General features: G+C 32.0%; 3 protein-coding genes across 4 annotated transcripts; 2 read left to right on the top strand and 1 right to left on the bottom strand.

The window, feature by feature from the left end:
- The first annotated feature begins 7,843 nt into the window (after nt 1–7,843).
- Nucleotides 7,844–9,468, top strand: LOC125849290 (transcription factor BEE 2). The gene is made up of 4 exons (XM_049529350.1): nt 7,844–8,301; nt 8,392–8,535; nt 8,631–9,014; nt 9,100–9,468. The coding sequence occupies exons 1-4, from the start codon at nt 7,957–7,959 to the stop codon at nt 9,166–9,168; spliced, it is 942 nt and encodes a 313-aa protein (XP_049385307.1). The 5' UTR covers nt 7,844–7,956; the 3' UTR covers nt 9,169–9,468.
- Nucleotides 9,469–13,667: 4,199 nt separating this feature from the next.
- LOC125849174 (anaphase-promoting complex subunit 10) lies at nt 13,668–17,179 on the top strand. Its single transcript, XM_049529201.1, has 6 exons — nt 13,668–14,301; nt 14,390–14,450; nt 14,916–15,008; nt 15,117–15,187; nt 16,836–16,940; nt 17,043–17,179. The coding sequence occupies exons 1-6, from the start codon at nt 14,126–14,128 to the stop codon at nt 17,110–17,112; spliced, it is 576 nt and encodes a 191-aa protein (XP_049385158.1). The 5' UTR covers nt 13,668–14,125; the 3' UTR covers nt 17,113–17,179.
- A 1,695-nt stretch (nt 17,180–18,874) lies between these two features.
- LOC125846885 (tubby-like F-box protein 5) lies at nt 18,875–22,268 on the bottom strand. 2 transcript variants are annotated; one of them, XM_049526569.1, is made up of 5 exons: nt 22,061–22,268; nt 20,899–21,275; nt 20,713–20,800; nt 19,838–19,967; nt 18,875–19,714 (listed from the first exon to the last, which is right to left on the bottom strand). In XM_049526569.1, exons 2-5 carry the CDS (start codon nt 21,259–21,261, stop codon nt 19,045–19,047), a joined length of 1,251 nt encoding a protein of 416 aa, XP_049382526.1. In that variant the 5' UTR covers nt 21,262–21,275; nt 22,061–22,268; the 3' UTR covers nt 18,875–19,044. The 2 variants fall into 2 exon arrangements, with proteins under 2 accessions (XP_049382526.1, XP_049382528.1); XM_049526571.1 differs by having other exon boundaries at nt 22,136–22,261.
- Nucleotides 22,269–25,176: the final 2,908 nt, after the last annotated feature.

Here is a 25,176-nt window from a genome sequence, read left to right as displayed (position 1 = left end):
GGATTTGAACCTCACCATCAACAAAAGTTTCTTTTATTTATAGTGGCAAGTTATTAACAATACTGATAAAAAATTTAACACTCTTTATTAAGGTACATATTTATCTCACGACTATTTTTATTGTAATCCAACTAGATTTATACGATTAATTATTTAGTTGAAGAAACAATATGTTCGCATTGGTTCGGTTGTCGTGCAAATGGAGGGGTGTGGGGTTGCAACAAAAGCGTTAGGTAAACAATTAGTTGAGGGGTCCTTGATTAGCCAATGGGGGTCACACCCATATGAAAGAGATGGGATCAAAAATTTTTTAATCATTATTGCTTTAGGGTAGGTTTGATATGAACAAAAATGTTTTTCACCAAAAATATTTTCAAACATTTAATAAGTAAAAAAAAAATATTATCTAAAAGTTATTTTATATATTAATCTAGAGAAATATTATAGAATGTGTGTGGGTGAACTGTAGAAGTGTGACGATAGGGTTGGGGTGTGTTGCAGATAATTAATGTGAAATGTCATTTATGCAAAAAAAAAAAAACCTCTACTCTCATAAGAGAAATCATTTTCTCATTTAAAAAAAAACTTATTTTTTTTTCTAAAAAAAAGTGTTTTTTCTTAAAATTTTAATCAATTAAATATTGAAAAATCATTTATACTAAACACACCCTTAAGGATATGATATATCAAATTAATACACATTTGAGTAATTTAAACTCGTATTGAATAGACATGTATATTAAGAGGTCGAATAAAATGTTATATGTATTAAGAAATCTTTTTTTTTTAATTTTGCATGATCAGAAATCAAATTTTTTAATTAAAATATAAAAAAAAATCTCAATCATCTCACGACAACTGTTAATGGTAGTGAAGATTCATTGAGCAACACTACTACTAGTCATGGCCATGCTCAATTCTAAAGCTGTTTTATCTTATTATTGTTGTATTATATATTCTTTACAAATATTGGGTCCCTTAAATCTTCAAACTTTATCATGCTAATGTGATCTTGTCTCTCTTCCTCTTCATATAATATGTATGTGTCTCTTATCTCTATTATTTGACTAATCAAAATTATTTTAGTAATGTCCAACACATATTTAACAAACAAAGGGATAAGAAACAGCATTTGGAAATAGTAACCCAAATTGCCTTTATCATGAAAATTATTTATTTATTTTTGGGAGTAATATTTTACTCTATTTAAATATTAGTGTTTAATTATAAAAATTCAATTTGAAGTTGGTTGTATTTCAAATTTGAAAAATAATTGATGACTTGTTTTTCAACTCACTTATCACTATTAAAATTGAAACTAAATAAATTCAAGCATGAATATAATCTTAAATATTTTTTTTCAAAATGTATAACGAAATATAATTACTCCATCTTTAATTCCAACATCACAAATTTCAGAAAAACTAGAAAATATTTTAAAACTATACCACCAAACGCCTACCTAATTTAGCAACAGAACTTACTTAGTACTAAGGATAACTAAAGGCTTTCGTACGTTAGTTTTAATAAGAATCATCTATCTTGTTATAGTACTTTTTTTGTTTTAATAAGAATCATCTATCTTGTTATAGTACTTTTTTTGTCCATTTAGTTTTCCTTTTTCACCTTTTTTTTTTTTGAAAAAAAGAGAAAAGGTGTATCTGGGACCTCAAAATAATGGGTGCATTATTACAAAAAGGTGGATATATATGTATTTTGTATAGTAAGTATTGAGATCAGTTGAACCCATTGATGGTATGTTATATGTTCAATTTACATAGTTTAATTATATAAAAAATTTACACTATTTTTTTTTTTAGGACTTTCGAATGTGACAAACTTGAAAACTTTGTAAGACTAAAGAAAAAAATGATTTAAAACACCAAAAGTGCTATCAAGAATCACTTCGAGGGGTTTTATTACTCAATTTTAGAAAGAAAAAAAAGATAGATATAAAATTTAACTTTCTAACCTCACTTAGAAAGGTGTATCCAGTCATCACATTATACGATACTTCAAGCCTGGATTCACACGTCTATATTTAAGTATTTTAAAAATATATAATACTGTTATATGTGATCTAGATTCTCGGGAGAAAACATGTGTTCATGTGCACCCGGAAAACACCCCTTAGATACGCCATGTTTGGAAGTAGTTAGCACCTTCCGATCACGATATGCTTTTTTCCATCATTTGTTGAATTCAGAGAGTATGAAATTTTTTCATTTCTTGTTTTTTTGTTGCGGAAAAAATATAGTTTAACGAGCACCCAATCACATACAAAATAAATAGATAAGAAAAATAACATAATGATTTAACGAAGTTTGGCTCCAACTAGAAGTAGAGAGAATTTTTCACTATGAAAGAGAAAGAAATGTACAATGATTTATGAATCCTCAACTATAAATCCAATATTTAGATCTCAAGCAATCAGCTCTAACCTATAAAAGAAAAGTTTTCTCAATCCTAAAGAATAATATGTTTTCTTTTTTCAAATCTATTAAGTCAATGAGTTTCCTAAACCAATAGGGATTATGAAATTAATTTCCTAAATATACAAGAAAATATTCAAGACACAATTAACAAATCATCCCTTCGACTTGATTTCTCTTCATCACCGATAGAAACAACGACTTTGTATCTTGCTTTCTTAACCCTCAAAAGGGCTCAATTGAATACTAACTTACCAATCAAGTCTAGGCAAAGCTTAAATTTATTGATCGAAATTATCTTGATCATAATATATATGTCAGATCGATTATCAATACATTATTCACTTTAACTACCTTTTTTTATACAATGTCTCGAGATCCTCTATGAATCCCCTAACTACAACCTTATATATAGATTTCATAAATAGTTTCAAACTTATAAGAAAAAAAAACACCTCAATCCTATAAAGACAATATATATTTGACGAGAGGGAGTTGCTCGGATGGTAAGCACCCCTCACTTCCAACCCGAAGGTTCCGAGTTCGAGTCATCAAGCGAGCAAAAGGGGTGAGAACTCCTAGGGAGGAAAGAAAAAGACAATATATATTTCTTTAATTTTCCCAAATCTAAGTAGACAATTAAAATTTCTAAAACAATAGAAATTATGATTTTTCTAAATATACAAAAGAAAATTCAAAATGTAATTAACAACTTTATTACTTATATGTTTATAATGGCGAAATTAGAAATTTCTATAAAGGAAAAAGAAGTTATAATAATGTCACACTTGAAATTTGAATCAGTGGAAAATTAACAATCATATATATGAGAAAAAAAAAAATTCCTCAATTTAGACAATATAACTTTTTTAAATAGGGAAAAGGGTCAAATATGCCCCTAAATTATTCGAAAAGCTCTAGATATACCCCCGTTTAAAGTTTGGCTCACTTGTGCCCTCGCCGTCCAACTTTTCGTCTAGATATGCCCTTATGGGCGTTAAACGCCAAATGGAATTGCCACGTCATTTTTACATTACCACGTGGCATTGGAAAAGGGTCAAATATATCCCTAAACTATTAGAAAAGGTCTAGATATATCCCTCTTTTAAATAAACTACCCGACCCGTTTTCAACAATTTTTTTTAAATTTTTATTTTTTTTGGTAAATCCCGAAAATGAGTGATTGACTAATAAAAAAATAGGAAAAATATGAAAAAAAATATAAAATTAACGCCAAAAATTCGCAAATAAATATAGTAACCTTAAATTCAACAATTTCAATAATTTTTTAAATTTTTTATTTTTTTCGATAAATCACGAAAATGAGTAATTGATTAATAAAAAATATGAAAATGACTTTATGCTGAATTTTTAGTTTATATTTTTCATATTTTTTATTAATCAATTACTCATTTTCGTGATTTATCGAAAAAAATAAAAAAATTTAAAAAATTATTGAAATTGTTGAATTTAAGGTTACTATATTTATTTGCGAATTTTTGGCGTTAATTTTATATTTTTTTTTCATATTTTTCCTATTTTTTTATTAGTCAATCACTCATTTTCGGGATTTACCAAAAAAAATAAAAATTTTAAAAAATTTGTTGAAAACTTATTTAGTGCAACTTATATAATTACTATGATATATATGCTTCACCATTAATTACCTCCCTACGACTTAAATATTGTAACCATTATCACATGTCTTCACTTAATATCTCACTATTCTTTAATTCACTCTATTAAAGAATTCCTATACGTATAGTCGTATATACTAAGGTGTTTCTTCCACAAATTTCTATATGAAAAATATTATATTATGTATAAGAAATGTGTAAAATAATATTGTAGTGTTCGTGATAAAAGTGAAGTAGGTGTATAGGAAATAGAGCTGAGAGAAACAAATATATTCTCTAACTCCAACTTATTTATTACATATATAAAAAAATATGTTGAAGGGAAATGTTTTTATGGTAAAGATTTGGACTCGATCGATAGCTAGGCTGAAATTGTTCGAGTCACACCACTTGAAGAGATAAGTCAAGAGCATTATTGCTGCACTCGATGAAGATTATACTATAGTGATCTTGAATCTTAGAGTCGAATATAAATAGGAAATGTATAAATGTTAGTAGCACACTTTTTTGTATATTTCATAGCACGTTTGTAGGTGTGACCACAACTTATCTTTTAAATGATTAAAATTGTGGGGATAAAATGATAAGTTGAAATTTAGTTGAAGAATTAAAAGAGAAGTGAGTCTTCCTCATAATTTGAAGTCTTGTTTTTTGAGTGGCCAAAAGAAGAGAATACCATGATAATTTTGCACAATTTGTCTCTAGCTGCCTACTGCCTCTTTTATTTGGCTCTCTCTAGTTTTTAACCTACATTCCTTACTTACTTCGGAAATTACAAGATTGAGAATCGAACTCTCATCAATAAAATATTGTCAAGAATTTAACCCTTTACAAGTATGAAACGACTATAAGTGAGACACTAACCAATAGAAAAGCTCCATTCGATCGAGTCCTAAAATACTATGTCTAATAGAAATGCCCCACCGGGAAATATCATTACGCATGCCAATTAATATTCCTTTATAATTTGCGGGATCTTGTAATATAGTTGTATGGATATATTTATGATATATCTGTCCTGTGTCCTTTTATTATGTGCTTTCGAGACACGAATTTTTCACTGATTTCGGACTACGAATTCTCACTTTATCTCTAACAACAATCATTTGATAATCCTGACAAGAAGATTATATATATAATAGCAACATATACTTTGATCATTTAATTGACCCATGATTGTCACTTTGCGCTTATTTCATGCTGACAAAAGTAAAAGTGTCCATCAATTTTACATACTATTAGATTTGAATCAATAATTAACTTTTATAGTGTGTAAAAATAAAAATAAAAACTCTTTTAGATGTTTCACCTTGTATTAAAACCTCAATGCTACTGTTTTGGATAGATTTATGGTAGGATCTCTTAATTATTTAATCCCAATGTTGTTGCTTTATATATATATATATATATAAATAAACTTTTTTCTCTTTCACATACAAGACATATCATGTGAGATTTTAGAGTCCTTTCAATTTATGTATATTTTCTAATGACCTCCACCACCAATAATGTCTAGTGTTTTTGTCTCCTTTTCTATACGAAGACAAAAGTTGTTTTATTTCTGAATTATGTTGGTGAATACCTTCTAACCTTGATCATTTTATTTATGTCTTGCATTAAATTTTCAATTTTTGCAACTGTTCTTAGACGCATAGCCTCAATACTAGCTGTAAAACCTTAAAGTTTATTTCTATTGAGGTTGATGTATATAATTAAAGGAGATGAATTTTCAACTTAACTATCTAATAGATGCTTGAGGACACACCCATAAATTTTTTTCTCCAAAATTTGAACCACAACTGTCTAATAGTAACACTTCATCATGTATTCAAGTGTCCAGTTGATAAATGTTGATCCGTTGATGTATTAAGCCAAATCTTAAACTTATTTAGTACGAGATCTAAGCAATTAGATCTTTTGAGAACATTGCAAGACTTTCTCAGTAGACGTTTGGTATGCAGACTAAATTATTTTAGATTTATAAATCCTGGACCAACTTATTCAAATGAAAAAAATCAAGGGCGGAGCTAATCAGGGTTGAGGGGTTCATCCAAACCCGCTTTGACAAAAAAATACGCCATTTACACATGGTAAGAATTTTCTTACGTATATATAGTATATGTTACCCCTTTAAAGTTTTGACCTTTTCGTATATTTACTTTTTATGTTTCAGACCCTCTTAATAAAAAAGCTTTGTCACTAGGACAAAATAATTCCTAGTTAAATGAGATAAAAAGGTGTGATATCCAAGAATTGAGTTTGCATTATGCTTTTATACTGTCATCCAATCTATGAAAGTTTGGTAAAGGATAGTGGAGTGGATGAAGATGGATGTGACCGTTTACGAGATTCAATACAGATTCATGCCGGAGTGATTGACTACACAAGTTATACATTTGGTGAGGAAACTGATGGAGAAATATAGGAAAAGAAATAAGGACTTACATATATTGTTTATTGATCTTGAAAAGACTTTCGAGAAAGTCTCGAGGGAAGTCCTTTGGAGAAATCTAAAGGTTCAGGTCGTACCGATGACTTATATTAGCACGATAAAGAACATATATGATGGATTCTGGGAGGAGATTCAGAGCATATCTCAGTTGAGATTGAGTTATACTAGAGATCGGTTCTTATTCCATTTCTATTTGCCTTGGTGATAGATGAATTGACACGGTGTATTCATTATGAGGTGTCATGGTCTATGATATTTTTGAATTACATGGTATTGATTAATGAGACACGTAATAAAGTTAATTCTAGGTTAGAGGTGTGGAGACAAACTCTTGAGTCTAAAGGGTTTAGATTGAGTAGGACCAAAACCGATTATTTGGAGTACAAATTTAGTGATATAGTGCATGAGAGAGACGTGGAAGTGAGGCTTGACACACACGCTATTCCCAAGAGAGATAATTTCAAGTATTTTGGGTCAATAATCCAGAGAAGTGGGGACATCGATGATGATGTCACTCCTGATCGCATTGGTGCGGTGTGGATGAACTGAAGATTTGCTTCCAGAGTCTTGTGTGATAAGAAGGTATCATCTAAACTTAAAAGGTAAATTCTATAGAGTTGTGGTTAGACCAACATTGTTGTAGATGTGAAGTGTTGGCCAGTCAAGAACTCTCATGTTCTAACAATGCAAGTTGCAAAGTTGAGGATGTTGAGATGGATGTGTGGGCACACTAGGAAAGATAAGATTAATAATGATGATATCCGGAGCGAGGTGAGAGACTAGCCCTTGTGGTAGACAAGATGAGGGAAACAATATTAGGATGGTTTGGACATGTGAAGATGAGATGCGTAGATGCTCCAAAGAGGTAGAGATAGGCGAAAAAATTATCAAGGAGAGCTAATTAGATAGGACATGTGGCAACTCCAGATTATCTAAGACATGACCTTAGATAGGAGAATGTAGAGGTCGAGGTCGAGGGCTTTAGTCGTATTCAAATTTAATCCTCATAAATCATGGCTACCAAACATCCCTCAAAGAGTTAAAAAGACTGGGACTAATGAAAAGGACTTGGTAGAGTTGATTACTATAATTGAAACGCCTACTTTTAAGATGTTAAACATGTTTATCTCTCTCCTATTATTGGCATAAACGCCGTAATATCTGTTGCAATGGCTTTTGATTCCTTTGTAAAGAGTACTACTGTACATAACCCCACCACTGTTTCTTCTTATCTCCACATTCTTGATTTGACATTTGCCCATTCTCCCCCCCCTTCTCTTTATATCCACTACCACCAATCCTTTTCTCATCTCTATAAATCCTTCCTCCCTATCTTTTTCCACTTTCACAAACAACTCTTACCACAAACATTTAGTCCTACTCCTCTATTTATCTGCTATCACTATTTCGCGAGTTTCATTAGAATTGTGCAAACATGTTACAAATGAGTGTTCTTGAAAGGCAAAGAGCAGTGTTGGAACGTCTTTATAACCATTCTAAGCAGCAACTTTCTTCTCTACCTCAACAAGAACTTGCTCACTTGTTTACCGGCTGCGTTCAGGGGAATTTTAACAACTTTGATATATTTGGTGGGAGAGAACATAAGGGATTTGCAGGGTCTAATTTTGTTAATTGTCAAGAAATGTCTCGTCCCTCTTTCTCTACAGTATCGAATTCATCGATTACAACAGTGTCTCCACCTCCAGAGAAAGAAAATGATTTAAGTACAATGATAGCTTCAAGGGAAAATGTTGTTTCAACCAAGAAGAGAAAAGCAGAGGTTTGTAATAGTATATATATAATTATGCCTCGATCGTATATAATTCACTCAATTAATCTGAATATCTATGTTTTATTCTGTTTTTTGCAGTTTTCTGAGGAAGAGGATTGTGAAAAAAGCCCAGGAAATGATTCGAAGGAGAATTCGAAAACGTCTGAAGTTCAAAAACCTGATTACATTCATGTCAGGGCACGTCGTGGCCAAGCTACTGATAGCCACAGCTTAGCAGAAAGAGTAAGTGCACTTGTTGAATAGTCGTTAAAAGCTTAAACTGTTAGAGAGAGTCGTACATTACTGTGATTTCTAATAGCAATTTTGGCCTTATGCAGGCAAGAAGGGAGAAAATCAGTAAAAAAATGAAATATTTACAAGATTTAGTTCCAGGTTGCAACAAAGTGACAGGCAAAGCTGGAATGCTAGATGAAATCATAAATTATGTTCAATCGCTTCAGAAACAAGTCGAATTCCTTTCCATGAAACTTGCTACTCTGAATCCTAGGCTTGATTTGAACACGGGTAACATTTTCGCCAAAGACTTCCCTTCTTACTTGACCACTACTTTTCCACCAACAGTAGCAATTCCAACACTTTCAGAATATAACATAATCCAACACCAGCAAGCTGGAAGTACCGGTGATGTCGCACAAATGTTACCCCAAAGAAGAGAGTTAATGTCATTTCCAGACACTTATCTTGGTTCTTCACCTCTTACGGTAATTTCTCAACTAACTAATAGTTATTATCTCAGAAAGTCATTTTCTCGTTATCTTAAGTGGATCTGTTACTGTTCTATTGCAGGTAGTACAACAGCAACAACCAACTTTTGAGCCTGATTTGCAGAGTCTTTTCAGTGTTGGATTTAACTAGTTTAAAAAGATTGATCTACAAAGTTTGAAGTGCAAAACTAGTATTGATCTCATTCCAATGGCTCCTGTCCTGTACACAAAATTCGCATCCTTTCGAGTCAAATTTTTTTTGAAGTTAGCAACTGTGTTAGAAGGAAAACACCCCTATCCCTCCCCCTCCAACCCCATAAATCACAATGAAGAGAAATTCTTTTATCTTACACATTTATAAGGCATCTTGTAATTAGTTCATATGTATAGCCAAAGTTGCATCCAGCCATCCACTATTTGACTGATATGTAATAAAAGATTGAATTTTCTACTCTTTTTTATTCTTTCCCTGATGATCTTATGTTTGAATACAGTAACAAAGCAAAATTGTTGAGTGATCCAACTTTTATGGTTAAGACAAGAAGACAGCCCTTTGAATATTAGGCAACAAATATGTTAGTCAAGAATGGAAGATTTTACATGAACGATCTGGTTGATTTTTTCAAATGATCGCTTAACTAATAGTAATTCAATATAGAAAGTGATTTTCTGAAATAATAACAAACATAGAAAGCAACTCGAGAATGACCTCAAGAAGCACCACTATGAAATGAGAAGTAGTCAAAGGTACTACACTAGTGTTTGAGCATTGTGAGGACAAACAAAGAGAGGTCATGAAATTAGAGGGAGGGGGGGGGGGGGGGNGGGACTATTCATAAAGATGTGGTGTTATGATTGAGATAATCTACTCTTAACCAACTCGAAAATCGAGAACCTTTAGTAAAAAGCATCTTATCTGCTCAGTGAATATACTCGACATGAATTCGAATTATTGAGATTAGTAGACATTGGATACCAAATATATAAAAGGTGGTTCAGTCCATGAAATATCTCGCATTCACATAGAATCCGGAGAAGAACCACATACAAGGGGGTGCATTACATACAATAGATTCTGACACAAGTATTAATGAATGATTTTACAACTTGAACTCATGACATATAGGTGATGTTTCTTATAGAAGAAAAAAGGAACTTAAAGGAGAAGAGAGAAGGTGAAATAAACAAAAAAAAAAAAGGATCTATTCCTAAAGATATGTTGTGATGATTGGTATAATCTACTCTTAACTGATATGTGAAAATAGAGAATCTTTCGGTAGCGAGCATTTTATTCCTCATTGAATATACTCGATGGGAATACGAATTATTAAAATTGAGACTAATAACTTTGGATACCAGATAGCTCGGTACACAAACTATATCTCATGCATGTTAACTTCGGATTGGAGAAGGCCACACTCTAAGGGAATATGATATAGATAGTCTATCGAAATACAAATATTAGTAATTGATTTCACGATGGTTTTAAATAATTTAGAAAAAAGGAAATAAAAGGAGAAGTAGTGGAAATTGATGGGCAGTGGTTGAGTGGTCCATATTTTTAGTTGCGTTTGCTTGTGAAATATGCTTTGTTTAGAATGGGGACAAAGAGGGGCCTAGTTCAAATGGGACAATCACCTAATCAACAACTGGTGTTTCTTCTGAATCGACTTGTACTCCCTTACAGCACATGACAAACCAACAATGTGTTTCAAAGTTCACAGTGCAACTAAATTTCGACTCCTTCCGTTTCAATTCAAGTGTTTTAGTTTTGACTGGATAGAATTTTTTTAAGAAATAAAAGTGAGACTTTTGAATCTTTGTGATTTTAAATTATATATGTGTGTACTCGTTTGAATCTCGTCATCTTTAAATTGTCATATAAAATGTTCGTATTCAAAAACTTACTAAATATAGAAAGAGACGTATTGTGACGTGATTGGAAGATTTCAACCTACTTGAGCAGCACAGAGAATTTGTTCCATTGTCCAATGAATGTTTTCAGAGCATCTTGTATATAGTGTATCAGCTAAATGAAGTAATGAAATAAATTAAATGACAAGTTTTCTCTAAGAATAAGGTCTCGTTTGGACATGATTTGAAATTAGCGATTTGATATTTAATTTATTTGAAGTTAAAGTTTTGTTTGAATATGCAATTTAAATTTCTTAAGTTGTATTTTTTCTCTCATAAACATGAAAATTTCACAAGTTAAATAAAAACTATCAAAATTTCCCCAATTCGTATTAGGGGTGTGCAAAAATTGAATCGACCGATAAATCGAACCGAAAAAAGTGTTATTGATTTATTGTTATTGGGTTATTGGATTAACGGTTATTTAATGGTTTTATAAAAAAAATTACTAGGTTATTGGGTTAACCGATAACCGATTAAGAATATAATAGTTTACTATTTTAATTTTTAGATACATAAATATCAAACAAAAAATAATACTTATAATCACTATATTAGACTATAACTATAAGGACCCTACACAATTAACACTACTTAAATTTGCTTTCTGCATTTACCCTTTAAGTTTTAGTATTACTGAAGTATTTAGATTCACAATGTCAAAACCTAAAGAACTAAGAACGACAATGGGTAGGATTTGCAACGACGACGACAAGGGTTATGCAACTGCTAGGGTTGTGCTATACTTTTACTACACTAAGCAGAATTTTTGCACTCAATGAGTAATTTGATTTTTCTCTTTTTTATTTCGCGTCAAATTATTGGACAAGTCATATATTTGTTTTGAAAACATATTTTTATTGTTAAACCAAAAACTGAACCGTTAAAAACCAAAAATTGATAATCGAATACCAATCACAAATATCTTATTGGTTCAGTTATCGGTTTAACATATTTAAAAATCAAAAATCGATAAACCGAATCAATAAACTTAAAACCGAACCGAACTGACCGAGATCACTACAAAAAAAGTGGGAATTACATGGGGATTTTCCTTGGGATTAGTATGAAAATTTGCAGGAAAATAAAACTTATTTTCCTGCAAATTTTCATACTAATTCTCAGGAAAATCCCCATGTAATTCATAGTTTTCTTGTAGTGCGATACACACCCATTATTCTTATACGATTTTACCAAATGAATAAATTATATTTCATAAACAAGATATCGAAATATAGTAACGCACCACATTGATAATTTACACTATTACTTTTTTCAAAATTGAGGGTATGAGAAAGGGAAATAGGGAAAGAGATTACAATGTTAGAATTGAACCCTCGCCAACAAGGTGAAAAGCTCAAGTAGCCAACAAACTGAGCTACTAAAATTTCTAAATCACATATTTGCACGTGTCCTTTAACCCTTTATAAATAAATATTTGCGATTTCAAACTTCAAATACACATAATTTTATAAGGATCCACTAGTCAACAATAATAGTAACTAACTATTCCTTAATATAATCCTTTCACATGGTAGGGACAATATTTTCACGCTGAGCATGAGTCTTTTTTTTTTAAATTTGGAATGACAATTTTTTTATTTAAATTATAAACGTATGAGTCAAATTTTACATTTTAAAAAAACTGAATTCACAATTTGAAATCTCAAATCCTACTTTTTGAAAAATTTAGTATTTGAAATCATGATCTCAAATCGCATGTCCAAACACATAGATGATTACAAAATAGTTAAAGATAATTTAAACCTCCTTTGTTTACACTTAATGAAAATTCTAATTTTAATTATTTTGATCTTAACAATTTTATTTATTTACTTAAAAACTTTTAACTATTCAATTTTTAACTATTAAGTACGTTTTCTTAAACCAACAATTTGGCATGGATAATTCCTTCAAATGTAGAAGAGGATGAAGCTTAAACTCATTATATGATGGATATACGAAAAAATCCTCCCATTCTTCTAAAGTTGGTTTGCTTAATTCTATTAAGGCAAATTCCAAACTCACGTGTTTGAGAGTGTTGTGAAATCTTAGATAGCGATCAATCTCAAATAATTAGCACCCTAATCAAATCAAGATCTCTTTCAATACAAGGACTCGCCATAACATAACATTTTATTCGATAAGTTGGTCAATGAGATGTAGATGTAGATCGAAAAAGTATTGGGGAGAGGTGATTAGACAAAACATGATGCATATTCAGTTTACTGAGGACATGACCTTAGATATGAGGGTATGAAGATCACGTACCATACGATAGAAGATTAGTAGGTAATGAAAGATTGTTTTTGTTTTTTCGAGAGTTTAGGCTTGTTGGTGTTTGTCATTGTACTAACCATGTTATTCTTGCTTAGGATATTTATCATGGTTTGTTGTTTAATGTGTTTTGACTATCGCATTATTTTGTTGTTCTTGTTCATTTCTCTACACTATTTCCTTCTTTTTGCACTTGAATTTGTTGCTCTTGAATCCGGTGGTCTTTCAAAAACAGACTCTCTAGCTATCTCCACGGGGTCATGGTAAAATCTGCATATACCTTATCCTTTTATCCTAGCTACATTCTATCCTTTTTATACCCCATTATGAGATTTTACTGAATATGTTATTATTGTATGATGAAATTTTATGATGAAATCAATTATTTCAAATTATCACCCCCAACAACCCCTTATAAAATTAAAAAGTATAGTTTAAGATGCAAGCTCTCCACCCTTTCTTTAATTTATCAACTTATAATAGTTACTCTTAAGTGACAAACATTATATTATCAAACATATACAAGTTCGATTTATGATACCATCTAATTTCTATGTCCCATTTTAATTGTGCTTTTAACTTCTTCTTTTTCCGTCCATTAAAAATAGTAATAAATATAAAATATAATTTATTAAGTAATTTTTATTATTTAAATAGTTTTTTAAAATTACTTCTTTAACGTTTAGTTGTCAATTTGGATCTTTGATTTTTTAAAATAACATTTCCTTTTTAGATAATTTTTTAAGATATAAATTAGAATATTTGAATTTATGAAGAAAAAAAAAATGGTGTAACACATCCTCCATTTCCCCAAATCCACTTTTCAAAATTGAAAAACAGTATGCGCTCGAAAACCTAGGGTTTATGTTGTTGCAAACAATTGGGGATTTTACCTAGTTGAATTAAGAGCTTAATCAATGGCGGATTCATCAGAGGGTGAGGAAGAAGGGAAACTAACAGGAGGTAGCCAGCAGTTAGTTGTAGATGATGACCTCCGGGAGATGGGTAAAAAAGCAGCTTGGAGTGTCAGCTCTTATAAACCCGGCAATGGGGTTCTTTCACTTCGCGATGATAACCTTGAAACCTATTGGCAGTAAATATTCTCGATCATCCGTCACTGCTTTCTACTCGTAGTTTCACTACATGCTGATTTTTGGGTTTTGATTTCTTTGTGTATTCAGATCAGATGGTGCACAGCCTCATCTTGTTAATGCTCAATTTCAGAAAAAAGTTAAGCTTCAAGTAGGTTCTATCTTACGTACAAGTATATATTTCTATTTTCCTTCGTCACATACTTAACTATTATGAACTCCTCGTCGAAAAATACTTAACAATTACAAGATGTTATCTTTATGGACGAAAATGAACAATCTTTCTTAATTTAAAAAGTTGCTTTATGTGATGGTTAACAGTTAACACTTCCTTCTATGAGTTATGGGTTTAAAGTTTTTTTTTTGTACATAAACTTTTGCGATGAATAGAAGTGATTTACTATAATATGAATTTCTCTTAAATTTTTCTTGAACTTAGCTAAGGCTATACAATTAAGTTTTTAGGTGAAAAGAATGGCATATGTCATGCATTTATTTGTTTGGTGCATTCACTGGATGCGGATAAATTTTTGCAGCCATGCTTTATGGCTAATCACATGAGACTGGTTTTAATTTCTTTCTTATCTTTTTATTGTTTTGTGTTAATTATTCTCAGTTAGTCGTCCTGTATGTTGATTTCAAGCTTGACGAAAGCTATACACCTGGTAAGATCTCTATCCGAGCAGGCGATGGCTTTCACAACTTGAAGGTAATAGTATAAAGAAACTCTGAGATAATTGTCAAAGTATTTAATTAGTTATAACAGTTTAGTTTCAGAAACTTGAGACATTTATGTTCTTTTTTTTTTGTTTTGAAGGAGATAAAAGCAGTGGAACTTGTGAAGCCAACTGGATGGATGCATATATCTTTATCTGGTAATGATCCACGGTAAGAAATTGAGACTTGGTCCCATGATTTGGCAAGTTTTTGACTTGTTTTCCTTCACTTCTTTTGCCAGATTATGCTGCATATTATTCAGTAGCTCTACACAGTTCCATCTTTCTAGAAAATTTATGATACCAAATTTGCTTGTGTTTCGACAAAAATGCAACCACTATGAGGCATTCCAATCATTAGAATTTCATTAATCCGATGGACCATGTGGACATATATACAAAGGAGTATTTAATCTAAAAATCTGAAGCTGTTAAACAGAAGTAAGAAACGACACAATTTTTCTCATTTCTCTTACCAACTTATATATATTGAGAACATTCTTTTTCTTTTGAATCATAGATGATTAGATGTGACCCGAGTTTGTTTATGCTTAGTCACATACTTATCCCAACACATTTGTTTAATAAAAAGAAGATTTTGATGGTTAAATTCGCAAAATGTTGATGAGAACTAAATACTAGCAAAACTATGAAGGACTTCAATTTCTTTCTTTAGCATAAGCGAGCGACTAACTCTGGGAAAAACTGACAATGAAAGATAATGTGGCTTTCTTGAAACATACATGAAGGTCTCAGTAGGTGTTTGGACAATATTTGGTTGAAGTGAAAAAAAGAGAGAAGATTATTTGAAGTTGAAGTTGGGAAAAAAGTATTTGAAAGTTGAAGTTGTGTATGGTCATGAAATTCACTTGAAAACGTGTTTGCAAATGTTGAAAACTTGTGAGTGGCAAACATTATTTCACCTGAAATATTGACCAAACCATCACTTCAATATAATTACTCAGCAAATTGATGTCCAGATATTGATCTGCAAAATGACACCAAATCTAAATAAAACTAATGTGAAGTAGCAAAATGACACCAAATCTAAATAAAACTAATGTGAAGTAGTTGATTTCCTTACAAAAAATATTGAAATTTTCGTTGATATTGTGGAGATAAATAGAGGATTAAATCCAACCAAGACTAGAATGATTTAATTGTTGTCCATTTAGAATAATGAGGGACAAATTTTGTTATTATCTCATCCTGTTCATTTTTCTCTTTTATGGATTTGGGGTCTCTGTTCTGCACTGACAGAAAGCGTCTACCAAATATCTGGATAACTTGCAAACGCAAACTGTTATTGCGACTTTTAACATATTTTCTCTTTGTTTTTTGAGACGACCTCCAATTGCCTTGTGGAAATATGTTCTGCAAGTGTTGAACGCCATCCTCATGTCTTGAACTCTCGTAATTTTATTCTATGAAGAGTAGATGAGTTTCTGCCCCTGTTTCTTTGATAGAAAAGATACAATCCAACAAAGTTATCATCCTAAAAGAGGGAAAGGAGGAACCTGTCAGTTTTTGTCAGTGAATTTCCTGTGCATGCTGTGACAAACTTTTCCATGCCACATCTTAGGTTTAAATTGTTTAGAGTTTCCTTACAAAAGCACATCTCAATTTATTCATTTATTAAGCTTGAAAAGTTGTTGGATGGGCATCAACTTTAAACAATATCATTACTTATCATCCTATTACCAATAAAATTATGTACTACCTTATCACAGAAAAGTATCAGTTGACCTATCATGTGTCTGTGGAAGCTGTTTCTTTCATTATAAATTTATTGAGTAACCATATCCTAATTTATGTGACAGTGAAACTTTTGTCAACACTTTCATGCTGCAAATAGCTGTGCTCTCGAATCATCTTAATGGAAGAGACACTCATATCCGCCAGATTAAAGTCTATGGGCCAAGACCGTGCGTCATTACCCTTTGTCGTTTTTTTTTTCTTTCTCTTTTCTTTGTGTAAAATATCAGTTCCAGTAAATGTGCAAAGAATCTGATAGATGGCTTATGCAGGAACCCTATCCCTCTTCAGCCATTTCAGTTCACTTCTACAGAGTTTATTACTTATTCTGCTGTAAGATGAAGCTCAAGGGACTATACCAAGAGGAAAGATGCCAACAATATTTATTGATATTAAAATGCAAACTGGGGATACAAAAAGAGTCCCTTTTTCTCTTGAAACAGACCAATCCTCCCATTAACAAATCTGAGATCCTGTCCTTGGATGACTTGAGTAATAGGATAATGGAAATTGGGTCCTACAATGGTAAAACCTCGTGAACCAGGCTTGCTGCTTGACTACTTGCTTTTCTTCTTTATGATATTATTAAGTCGTAGGCCTATTGGATGTCCATGGTTGGTTTGTGGTATTCTAGAAAATTCCTGTTTACAAGTCCTATTTGGCTTCATATAAACCCTGTCACTAGCAACCATGGTAGGGTCTTATATTAATTTGTATTTTCTCTCAATTTTCTGTAATGCCTGGAACTGGAAGAGTGGATTCTTGCTCTTTCAGATGTTTTTGTTTCAAAGCATATTGCTAAATATTCGTAAATCGTGGTTTGATCTACTTTCTACATATTTCATTCCTGATTGTACCCTTCCCGACCCAGTGCTTGGCTGCCAATTAAAAAACAAGTAGTATGTGGAGATGTATAGCATGGTGCACTAAGATGATCTGTAGTCATATCTAAGTACCATGATTTTGCCATGAAAGTTGAAGAATGATCTTGCTACGTAGCTTTGGAACTACAACTCCCTTTTTAAGTGTTATCAATTACTAGCATTTTGTGAAATTGTAGGATGATCTTATGTTGGTTGTGTAGCAATGTTGCTAGACATGACCTTGGTAACCATACAAATTATACCCTGAACTCTTCATGGAAGTTAAAGAATGATCTTTCTATGCAGCTACTGGAACTACAATGCCCTGTTGAAGTTATCGATTATTAGCATTTTGAGAAATTGTAGTATGATGTTATGTTGGTTGTGTAGCAATGTTGCTAGACATGACTTTGGTAACCATGCAAATTATACCCCCAAGACAGTAACTTTATACTAGTGAAGGTCTGAAATCTATCATTTATATGCAGGCAACTTATTATCATTATTTCATCTGGTAGTAGAAATTTATGATAAACTAGATAACTGGCTTCCAAGCTCTATGTATATGCCTCTGGGTCTGGTTTAACTTACCAGCTTCACCCACATAATCTAACTTGGGAAAAAAATTGATAAATTATTATCAGTGTGTTAGGTGTAAAATCGTCTAGCCTTATCCAATCAAAACGTGCTTGTGAAAGAATCATCATCTTCTCGTGGTCATGCTAAACTTTCAAGTTATTCCATAACATAAGTAGGTCTTTCATAGTAAGTATTCATTTAAAAAAACATTTTGTGGGAAGAAGACCAAATTGCATATTTCAAGTTGATGGTTAATATTTTTAGTCCAATTATTTATGAATCAAAGGACCAAAACAGACACTAACCCTACAGAGAACTGAATATTTACACCTTATTGTGTCGTATGGTAGAATAAGCTCACAAAAAGAGTAGAAAATGAGGTAAAGCTAATAGGTAAAAGTAAAATAGGATTATTAAATAATTAGTAAAGACAGAACGAAAATAAAAAGACCATCAAATTAACAAAAGTTCACTGCAAGTAAGCTTTACCAAATCGAACTTTAGGGAATTAAGAGAATCGATTATGAATTATTCAGCCATTCAGCAGAGTTGGAATGGAATTTGCACTTTTTAGACTTTTGAAAATACGATATGTACATAGAATAATAGTGTAATATCCAGAAACTTAACTTGTAATAGTAGGTTAATCACTATTTCTACCATAACTCAAGTGGCTTTAGATGTTAATGCTGCTTTAGCATGATGAACAATAGTACAATACATGTTGATACAGGTGCTGCTATCTACACAGCTACTGTTAGAGAAGCTGCACGTTGCACTACGAAAATCCTAATTTACAAATATGACAAACTGGAAAACATTAATTCCAAAATCATTCACAGACTGGTTTTGTGTCAAAGCTGCTCAAGCAGATTGCAAAGGCTTGATAGGCAGAAAGAGGATAGCGGTAATCCATGGTAAATATGTCTTTTCCGATTTTTCCAAACTGTAAAATTACTTTTTCTTGTTCCGCGGCAGGTATATTGTGAGGAGGAGCCACCGTTGCTACTAGCTGGAAATTTTTTACAGAAGCCACAGTAACACGACCTCTAAAATTTAGGCACCAGCACTGCAGTTGTTCATGCCATCTAGGGGACTTGTTTTTAAGCACAAGTGACTCTTGAAGAGGCAATGGCACTGCTGAACTTGAAATACTAGGTGAACTGGCATCTTTAGCTGTCTCTTTGGAATCTGAAACTGATGGAGGAGATGCCTTTTCACCAAAAGACCGAGGGAATGATGTTGGTGTTGGAGCACTGCCTCCTTCTTGGATAGAAGAGAAAGGAATAGAATGCATCACACAATGCATTCTCCTAGGTCCTCTTGTACGGAGAACATTGAGTTCATAGGAGATGTTGGCGATACTGTAGTTGCATGCAGTTCCTGTTACGGATACCTGCTTTGTGCAGAATCTCCTACTACGTTGACTACGTTCTTGAATAGATGCAACACTGGGGGGTTGGCTATCGTATATGGTGAACTTGGTCCCAAGAAAGTTAGACCTGCTTAAGTTGTTTTCAACAATATATTAACAAAATGAAAGGACAAGAACTTCGAAGGGTACTTTCAAAAGGGTGGTTAAGCACAAGTTAATAGAAGATAGTTAGCAGTTTGCGAGGACTTGCCTCAATTTCCCAAGGTATGTATTGCTTGCTCGAGAAAAATCATCTGCAACCAATGAAATTACAAAATCTGTGCTTGTTGCCCTCCTGATCCTTCTGGCAGCCAGCAATAGTTTATCACTCTCATCCTCAGCTGTCATGTGAAGTAAAAACTTCAGATGTCTAGGGGGTTAATGGGATAATGCTCAAGACAACTATGGAACTGCTACAGTACTGGTGCATTAAATGGTTGGGAAAGACAGAAGTGAAAACTTGCAACTCAATCCCCATCAGCTGTCTGATGGACAATTTGGAAGGAAAGGAATGAAAGAATATTTGAAAGCAAAAGTAAATCATTAATTAGCATTAGGTATAGATGTATCTCTCTACTATTTTTTGGTGTACCCACATCTATTGCATATGAAATAAAAGCCATTAGACGTTTTGAGTTCTTTACACTTGTAACAATGGAGATCTTTCCGTAAATACTTCTACAGAACTTTCTTGTTGCTGGATACTCAATAAAATGCCTTTAACAATCAAAATAGAATTTCAGATGTGCATCTCCTTAAAAAAATCAGATCAGATGTGTGCCAATATTTTTATAATGAAAAATTATAGACCACAAACATTAAGCAGAAGTTTTAAAAGTTCTGTAATTATATTCCAGTGCAATAACTTGACAAGTATCACTAAAGACCCAGCAACCCACGTGTACGTAATTCATAAAAGTAGAATTTCGGGGATTTACGTGATGAAAATCGATTTATCAATCAAATACACAAGGTAGGTTACATCTTCAAGCCGGCAACAAGGCACACAATTATCGAAGAGGAAATCAATTTCATAATACAGTGTCGAAAAGGGGGGAAAAAGGCTTGAAGAAGAGCGTGACTTACATGGGGTCAAGCCAAAGTAGAGGCGATAAACTGAATTGTCACTGTCCCGTTTGATAAAGCAATGGATTGGGGATTCACGGGGACCAGGCTGGTTCAAAGCATAAATAGAAGAAATACTTTCTTCAATTTATTTGACACATTGGTGATAGGAATAAAATGATAACTAAACAGAGTATGAACAGTTACCTGCTTCAGTGAAATGGGAAAGGTAAGTCTACCACATTCCTCAGGAGTCCTGACAATCTCTTTTGTAACTTCTCTCCATGACTTGCAAACAGATGCACAAAAGATAACCACTTTACGAGCAGGCCAAGTTGTCTCACTCTCTTTAACCCTGCTAATTATATCAAAAAGTAGCTCTGGTGGTAAATTTGCCCATTGCCCTTGTTCACTTGGTTCAAAAGGGGCCACATCGGGGGCTATATGAGACCGGGTTCTGTTGCGCCAATGTCTACCTTCCACTCTCCTCCTTGATATATTCCCTATCCCATCTCTCATCTCCCGCAGCTCACGGACAATGCTCTTGAAGGACATTTCTGTTGATCGCATCAACCAAGTCTTACCTTCAATGAAGTGGCAAAAGATTAAGAACAACAAAGCAGCATAATTACTGCATTTCAACCATCAACTAAATATTCTTTTTAAATGACAAAAGCCATCTCCCCAAACCCTAACAGTAACTCTTTCCCACTAAGCTCTTTTGGTACTCAAACCTCCAACTTTAATCCTAACGATTAGTCTATCCTTTTCCTTGTCTATCTCGAGCAAACTTTTATGGAAAAGAATTACAATTTCCCATTTTTATCGTCTTAAGTAAAGTTCATTTCACTTTCTCAATACAAAAATCTTAGTCGAGCTGATAGCAAGATTGATTTTATGTTCAAGATTCAAGAAGAAGGAGAGGAACCACCACCCAAAGGCGCTTTTACGAAAGCATGATCACCAGTAGCTAATACCGTTACCTACTACATACACCATGTCTTCAACTAGCAGATCTTAACAATGTGGTTAACCCTCTATGTTAATTAAAAAAGATTACCGAAATATCTTAAACAAATAATTAAACCGAAAACTTATCTATCTCTGTCCCCTCCTCATTAGGGTGGGGTTGAAGGATTTGCAATAAATTATTGAACAGGTAACCATCTCAACAATCAACATCAAGATTGTATTGCGAAGAAAAATAAAAAAAAACGATGATCAATCAAGTAATCCCAGTTCGACATTTGTGTTTTAGCAACAACACCAATTCCAAAATTTAAAATGCCAGTTTCCCTAACAACAAAACAATAGAAAACCCCAAATCCAAGAAAGTGAATAAATCAACCGTCAACATCCATTCCCCTACCGATTTCAATTTCATTACAATGGTGGATAATTTTGTGTTACGCCGGTACAAATATAGGAAGGAGAAGGAGAAAACCTGAGAAATTATATGAAAAATGAGATCAATGAAAGACGGCCAATGTCTGTTCCATTTGTGAGATCGCCGCCGGTAAACGCCGCTTCCTCCGCCACCAATGTAGAAGAAAAGGGTCTAAGATGATTGATACAGTTTAACTATACGTATGTAACCGCCCTACCCCCGACCGCCGCACGCCCCACCAAGTTGGATTTATTATTATTGAGGGAATTATTATTCTCTTTAATTTAATCCACTAGTTTATTTAAATTTTGTTTTTTTTTTCTTGTATACTTGAAATAAATAAAAAGAATTATATATTTCCAATGGTTTTTTTGGTTGCTATAAATCACCAAGCTAAGGTTAGTTTATATCGTAACTATTTTTCTAGTGTTTTTAATATGCACAGTCATATTTGAATGGGTGTTCATGAATTTTATCCTTTTCCTTTTTTAGGCATTTCATGACTATAATAAGGCTTAAAATAGGAGGAATAAAGATGCTAACTTTGACTATTATAGTGTAAAGAGTTTTAATTAGATTTTGATATCTCAAAAAGACCTCGAAGTATGTATTGTAACATGGCAAAATCATGACTTGCTTTCAAGTTTGAACAACTTTATATTTTATATAATATAGTTTATATTTTGAGAATCAAACAAACAAAAAAAAAGTTAACAACGATTTATTTGTATGTCTTTTAAATTTTTAATTTTTGCGAGTAGTTTTTATGTAATTTTTAATTATGTAAATTATATTTTAAAAAATTTAAAGATTATATATTTAAATTTACAATCAAAATTAAAGAAGTTGAACTCTCAAAATTTAAACGGTTATATAAATTAAAATAGTGAGAGTACCTTTTCACATATAAATTTAGCTCAAGTGGAATTGTAAGTTGTAAATTTAATTGTATATTGTAAGATAATATTTGTATAGACTATTTTATTTAAATTGTTTTTTCATATAAATTAGGATGTGGAAAATGTAGTGCTCAAAAAGCCCGAGAAATTGAATACTTAGTAGTTTGACTTTACATAAAGTTTAAGAAAGAAAGATTAATTTTGAAATCTATGGTTTCAAATAAATTATAGATATTTATGTGGTTATAGATTATTTTGTAAAATTGACATGTTAAAGTTAAATTATTACTAAATTAAGAAATATGCCCTTTTTTTTTAGATTGACTAAAAAACAAAATGAGTCATATATAATAGAACAAAAAAGTATCATTTATATCGTTCTAAATTGATCCATAAAATTTGAGTTCAAACAAAATCCGTCTCTTCTCCATCCCTTTTTTCCACGTAGATAATGCCTACTTTTGTTGAATAATTAATTTCTGGTTCACGTATGAAAATTACCCCCCTAATATTATTTTTTTTCTTTCTTTTTTTGGGTCAGAGAAATAAAGGAGGAACTAGTACAACAAAGAATGGTTATCCAAGTGGAGACTTGTAAAGGAGCTTGAGGATTGAGTATTCAAAATCGAACCGTAATCAATAAATTAATTGTAGCATTAGCTTATTGACTTATTGGTATTGGATAATCAAATAAACGGTTGATATAGATTAGAATTTTATAATTAACGGTTTATTAGTGTGTTTTCCTTATTGGATAAACCATTAACCCGTTAGAAGTTAGTATACTCACACTTTTAAATTAGGTGAATTAGCATCATTTAATATTTTTCCATAATATATTATTATATATTTGTAGTTCTAAGGTCGTAAAGTCAAAAGCTTGAAAACCTATTTACTTTTCTGTTATTAACTATTACATTACTATTATTTTTTTGTAATATAGAAGAATTTTATAATTTAACTGCATTTAAAATAGGAAAAAGAAGTCATTTTTTAAGGTGCGTTCATGGAGGAAAAAAAGGTAGAAGTTAGCCGATACACCATCCACTNCTATTTACTTTTTTGTTATTAACTATTACATTACTATTAATTTTTTGTAATATAGAAGAATTTTATAATTTAACTGCATTTAAAATAGGAAAAAGAAGTCATTTTTTAAAGGTGCGCTCGTGGAGGAAAAAAAGGTAAAAGTTAGCCGATACACCATCCATTAACTGGCACACAAGTGCTAATCCAATATCGAACCAACCAATATCTTATAGGTTAACTAGCGGATTAGTAAATTTAAAAACCAATATTCGGCCAACGAAACTATCCGCGATAAGCGCCGTGCCTTGAGGACTCTATACTTTCATTTCTTTAGAAAGGAAAAATGAGTGGTTTTGAATGCATATAATTAAAACAATATATAGTTTTTTTTAAGAAAAAAATTATTAAACCAAAATAATTTTATCAATTGTGTCCTCTGTCTTTCTTATAGTTAATAGTTAATACCAAAAGTAAAAACTATTCTAATCTCATCAACTTGTTTTTTATCACTCGCTAATAGTAGATTAATACGATTTGATGGAGGATAAGATAGTTGAAAATAACTTTAAAGACGTGAAATTTGTAATGTTTATATAACTATAACTTAATAAATTATTATTCCCTCCTTTTGTGTACGGTTGTTCACTGAAAGGAATACCCTAACAAATAAATATTAATAAGTGAAATCTAAGGCTTCTCTAAGCCAAAAAAAAACTATGAAAGAGGAGAAAAGCAACTAAATCTTACAAGTAAATCCATCTCTTGCATAACTTGGTGTACTCTAAAGTGTGGTTTGATTTACCGTATTAATAAAAAATAATTCCAACATAAAATATACAATGTTTGGTTAGTTCGTATAAGAAAAACAGTACTTAGCACACAATATGATCTCATGCTATTATTTATCGCATAAAACATAACTAATACATGAACCAAACGACTCCTTAACAGAATATGATCTGTTAAAGGATCCAAAGATTCATGATAGTAGCATGCTTAAGTGCAAAGGTGATAAAGAAAATGTTAATATTTGCATAAAGTAAAACCTTTACTTTAGATATATAGTTGGTTCAGGGAGGGCGACCGCGAAAGTCACCTTTTTTGACAAATGTTCCTTAAAAGGCTTTGTTCTCTTTACATGCTAGTGTTAACATGCATCTCTTGGCAATA

Source organism: Solanum stenotomum, chromosome 12 (genome assembly GCF_019186545.1).
Source record: "Solanum stenotomum isolate F172 chromosome 12, ASM1918654v1, whole genome shotgun sequence".
In the NCBI taxonomy this organism is placed as follows: Eukaryota; Viridiplantae; Streptophyta; class Magnoliopsida; order Solanales; family Solanaceae; genus Solanum; species Solanum stenotomum.
The sequence above is the reverse complement of the archived record's forward strand: the minus strand, read 5'-3'. Positions and strand labels throughout refer to the sequence as shown.

Coding starts and splice junctions, on each gene's coding strand:
- LOC125849290 (XM_049529350.1), top strand. CDS start 7,957: ATGTTACAAATGAGTGTTCTTGAAAGGCAAAGAGCAGTGTTGGAACGT. Junction 8,302..8,391: donor CCAAGAAGAGAAAAGCAGAG/GTTTGTAATAGT, acceptor TGTTTTTTGCAG/TTTTCTGAGGAAGAGGATTG. Junction 9,015..9,099: donor TTGGTTCTTCACCTCTTACG/GTAATTTCTCAA, acceptor GTTCTATTGCAG/GTAGTACAACAGCAACAACC.
- LOC125849174 (XM_049529201.1), top strand. CDS start 14,126: ATGGCGGATTCATCAGAGGGTGAGGAAGAAGGGAAACTAACAGGAGGT. Junction 15,009..15,116: donor ATGGCTTTCACAACTTGAAG/GTAATAGTATAA, acceptor TTTGTTTTGAAG/GAGATAAAAGCAGTGGAACT. Junction 16,941..17,042: donor AAAGTCTATGGGCCAAGACC/GTGCGTCATTAC, acceptor TGGCTTATGCAG/GAACCCTATCCCTCTTCAGC.
- LOC125846885 (XM_049526569.1), bottom strand. CDS start 21,261: ATGCGATCAACAGAAATGTCCTTCAAGAGCATTGTCCGTGAGCTGCGG. Junction 20,801..20,898: donor TTCCCATTTCACTGAAGCAG/GTAACTGTTCAT, acceptor GCTTTGAACCAG/CCTGGTCCCCGTGAATCCCC. Junction 19,968..20,712: donor CTACTTTGGCTTGACCCCAT/GTAAGTCACGCT, acceptor TTCACATGACAG/CTGAGGATGAGAGTGATAAA.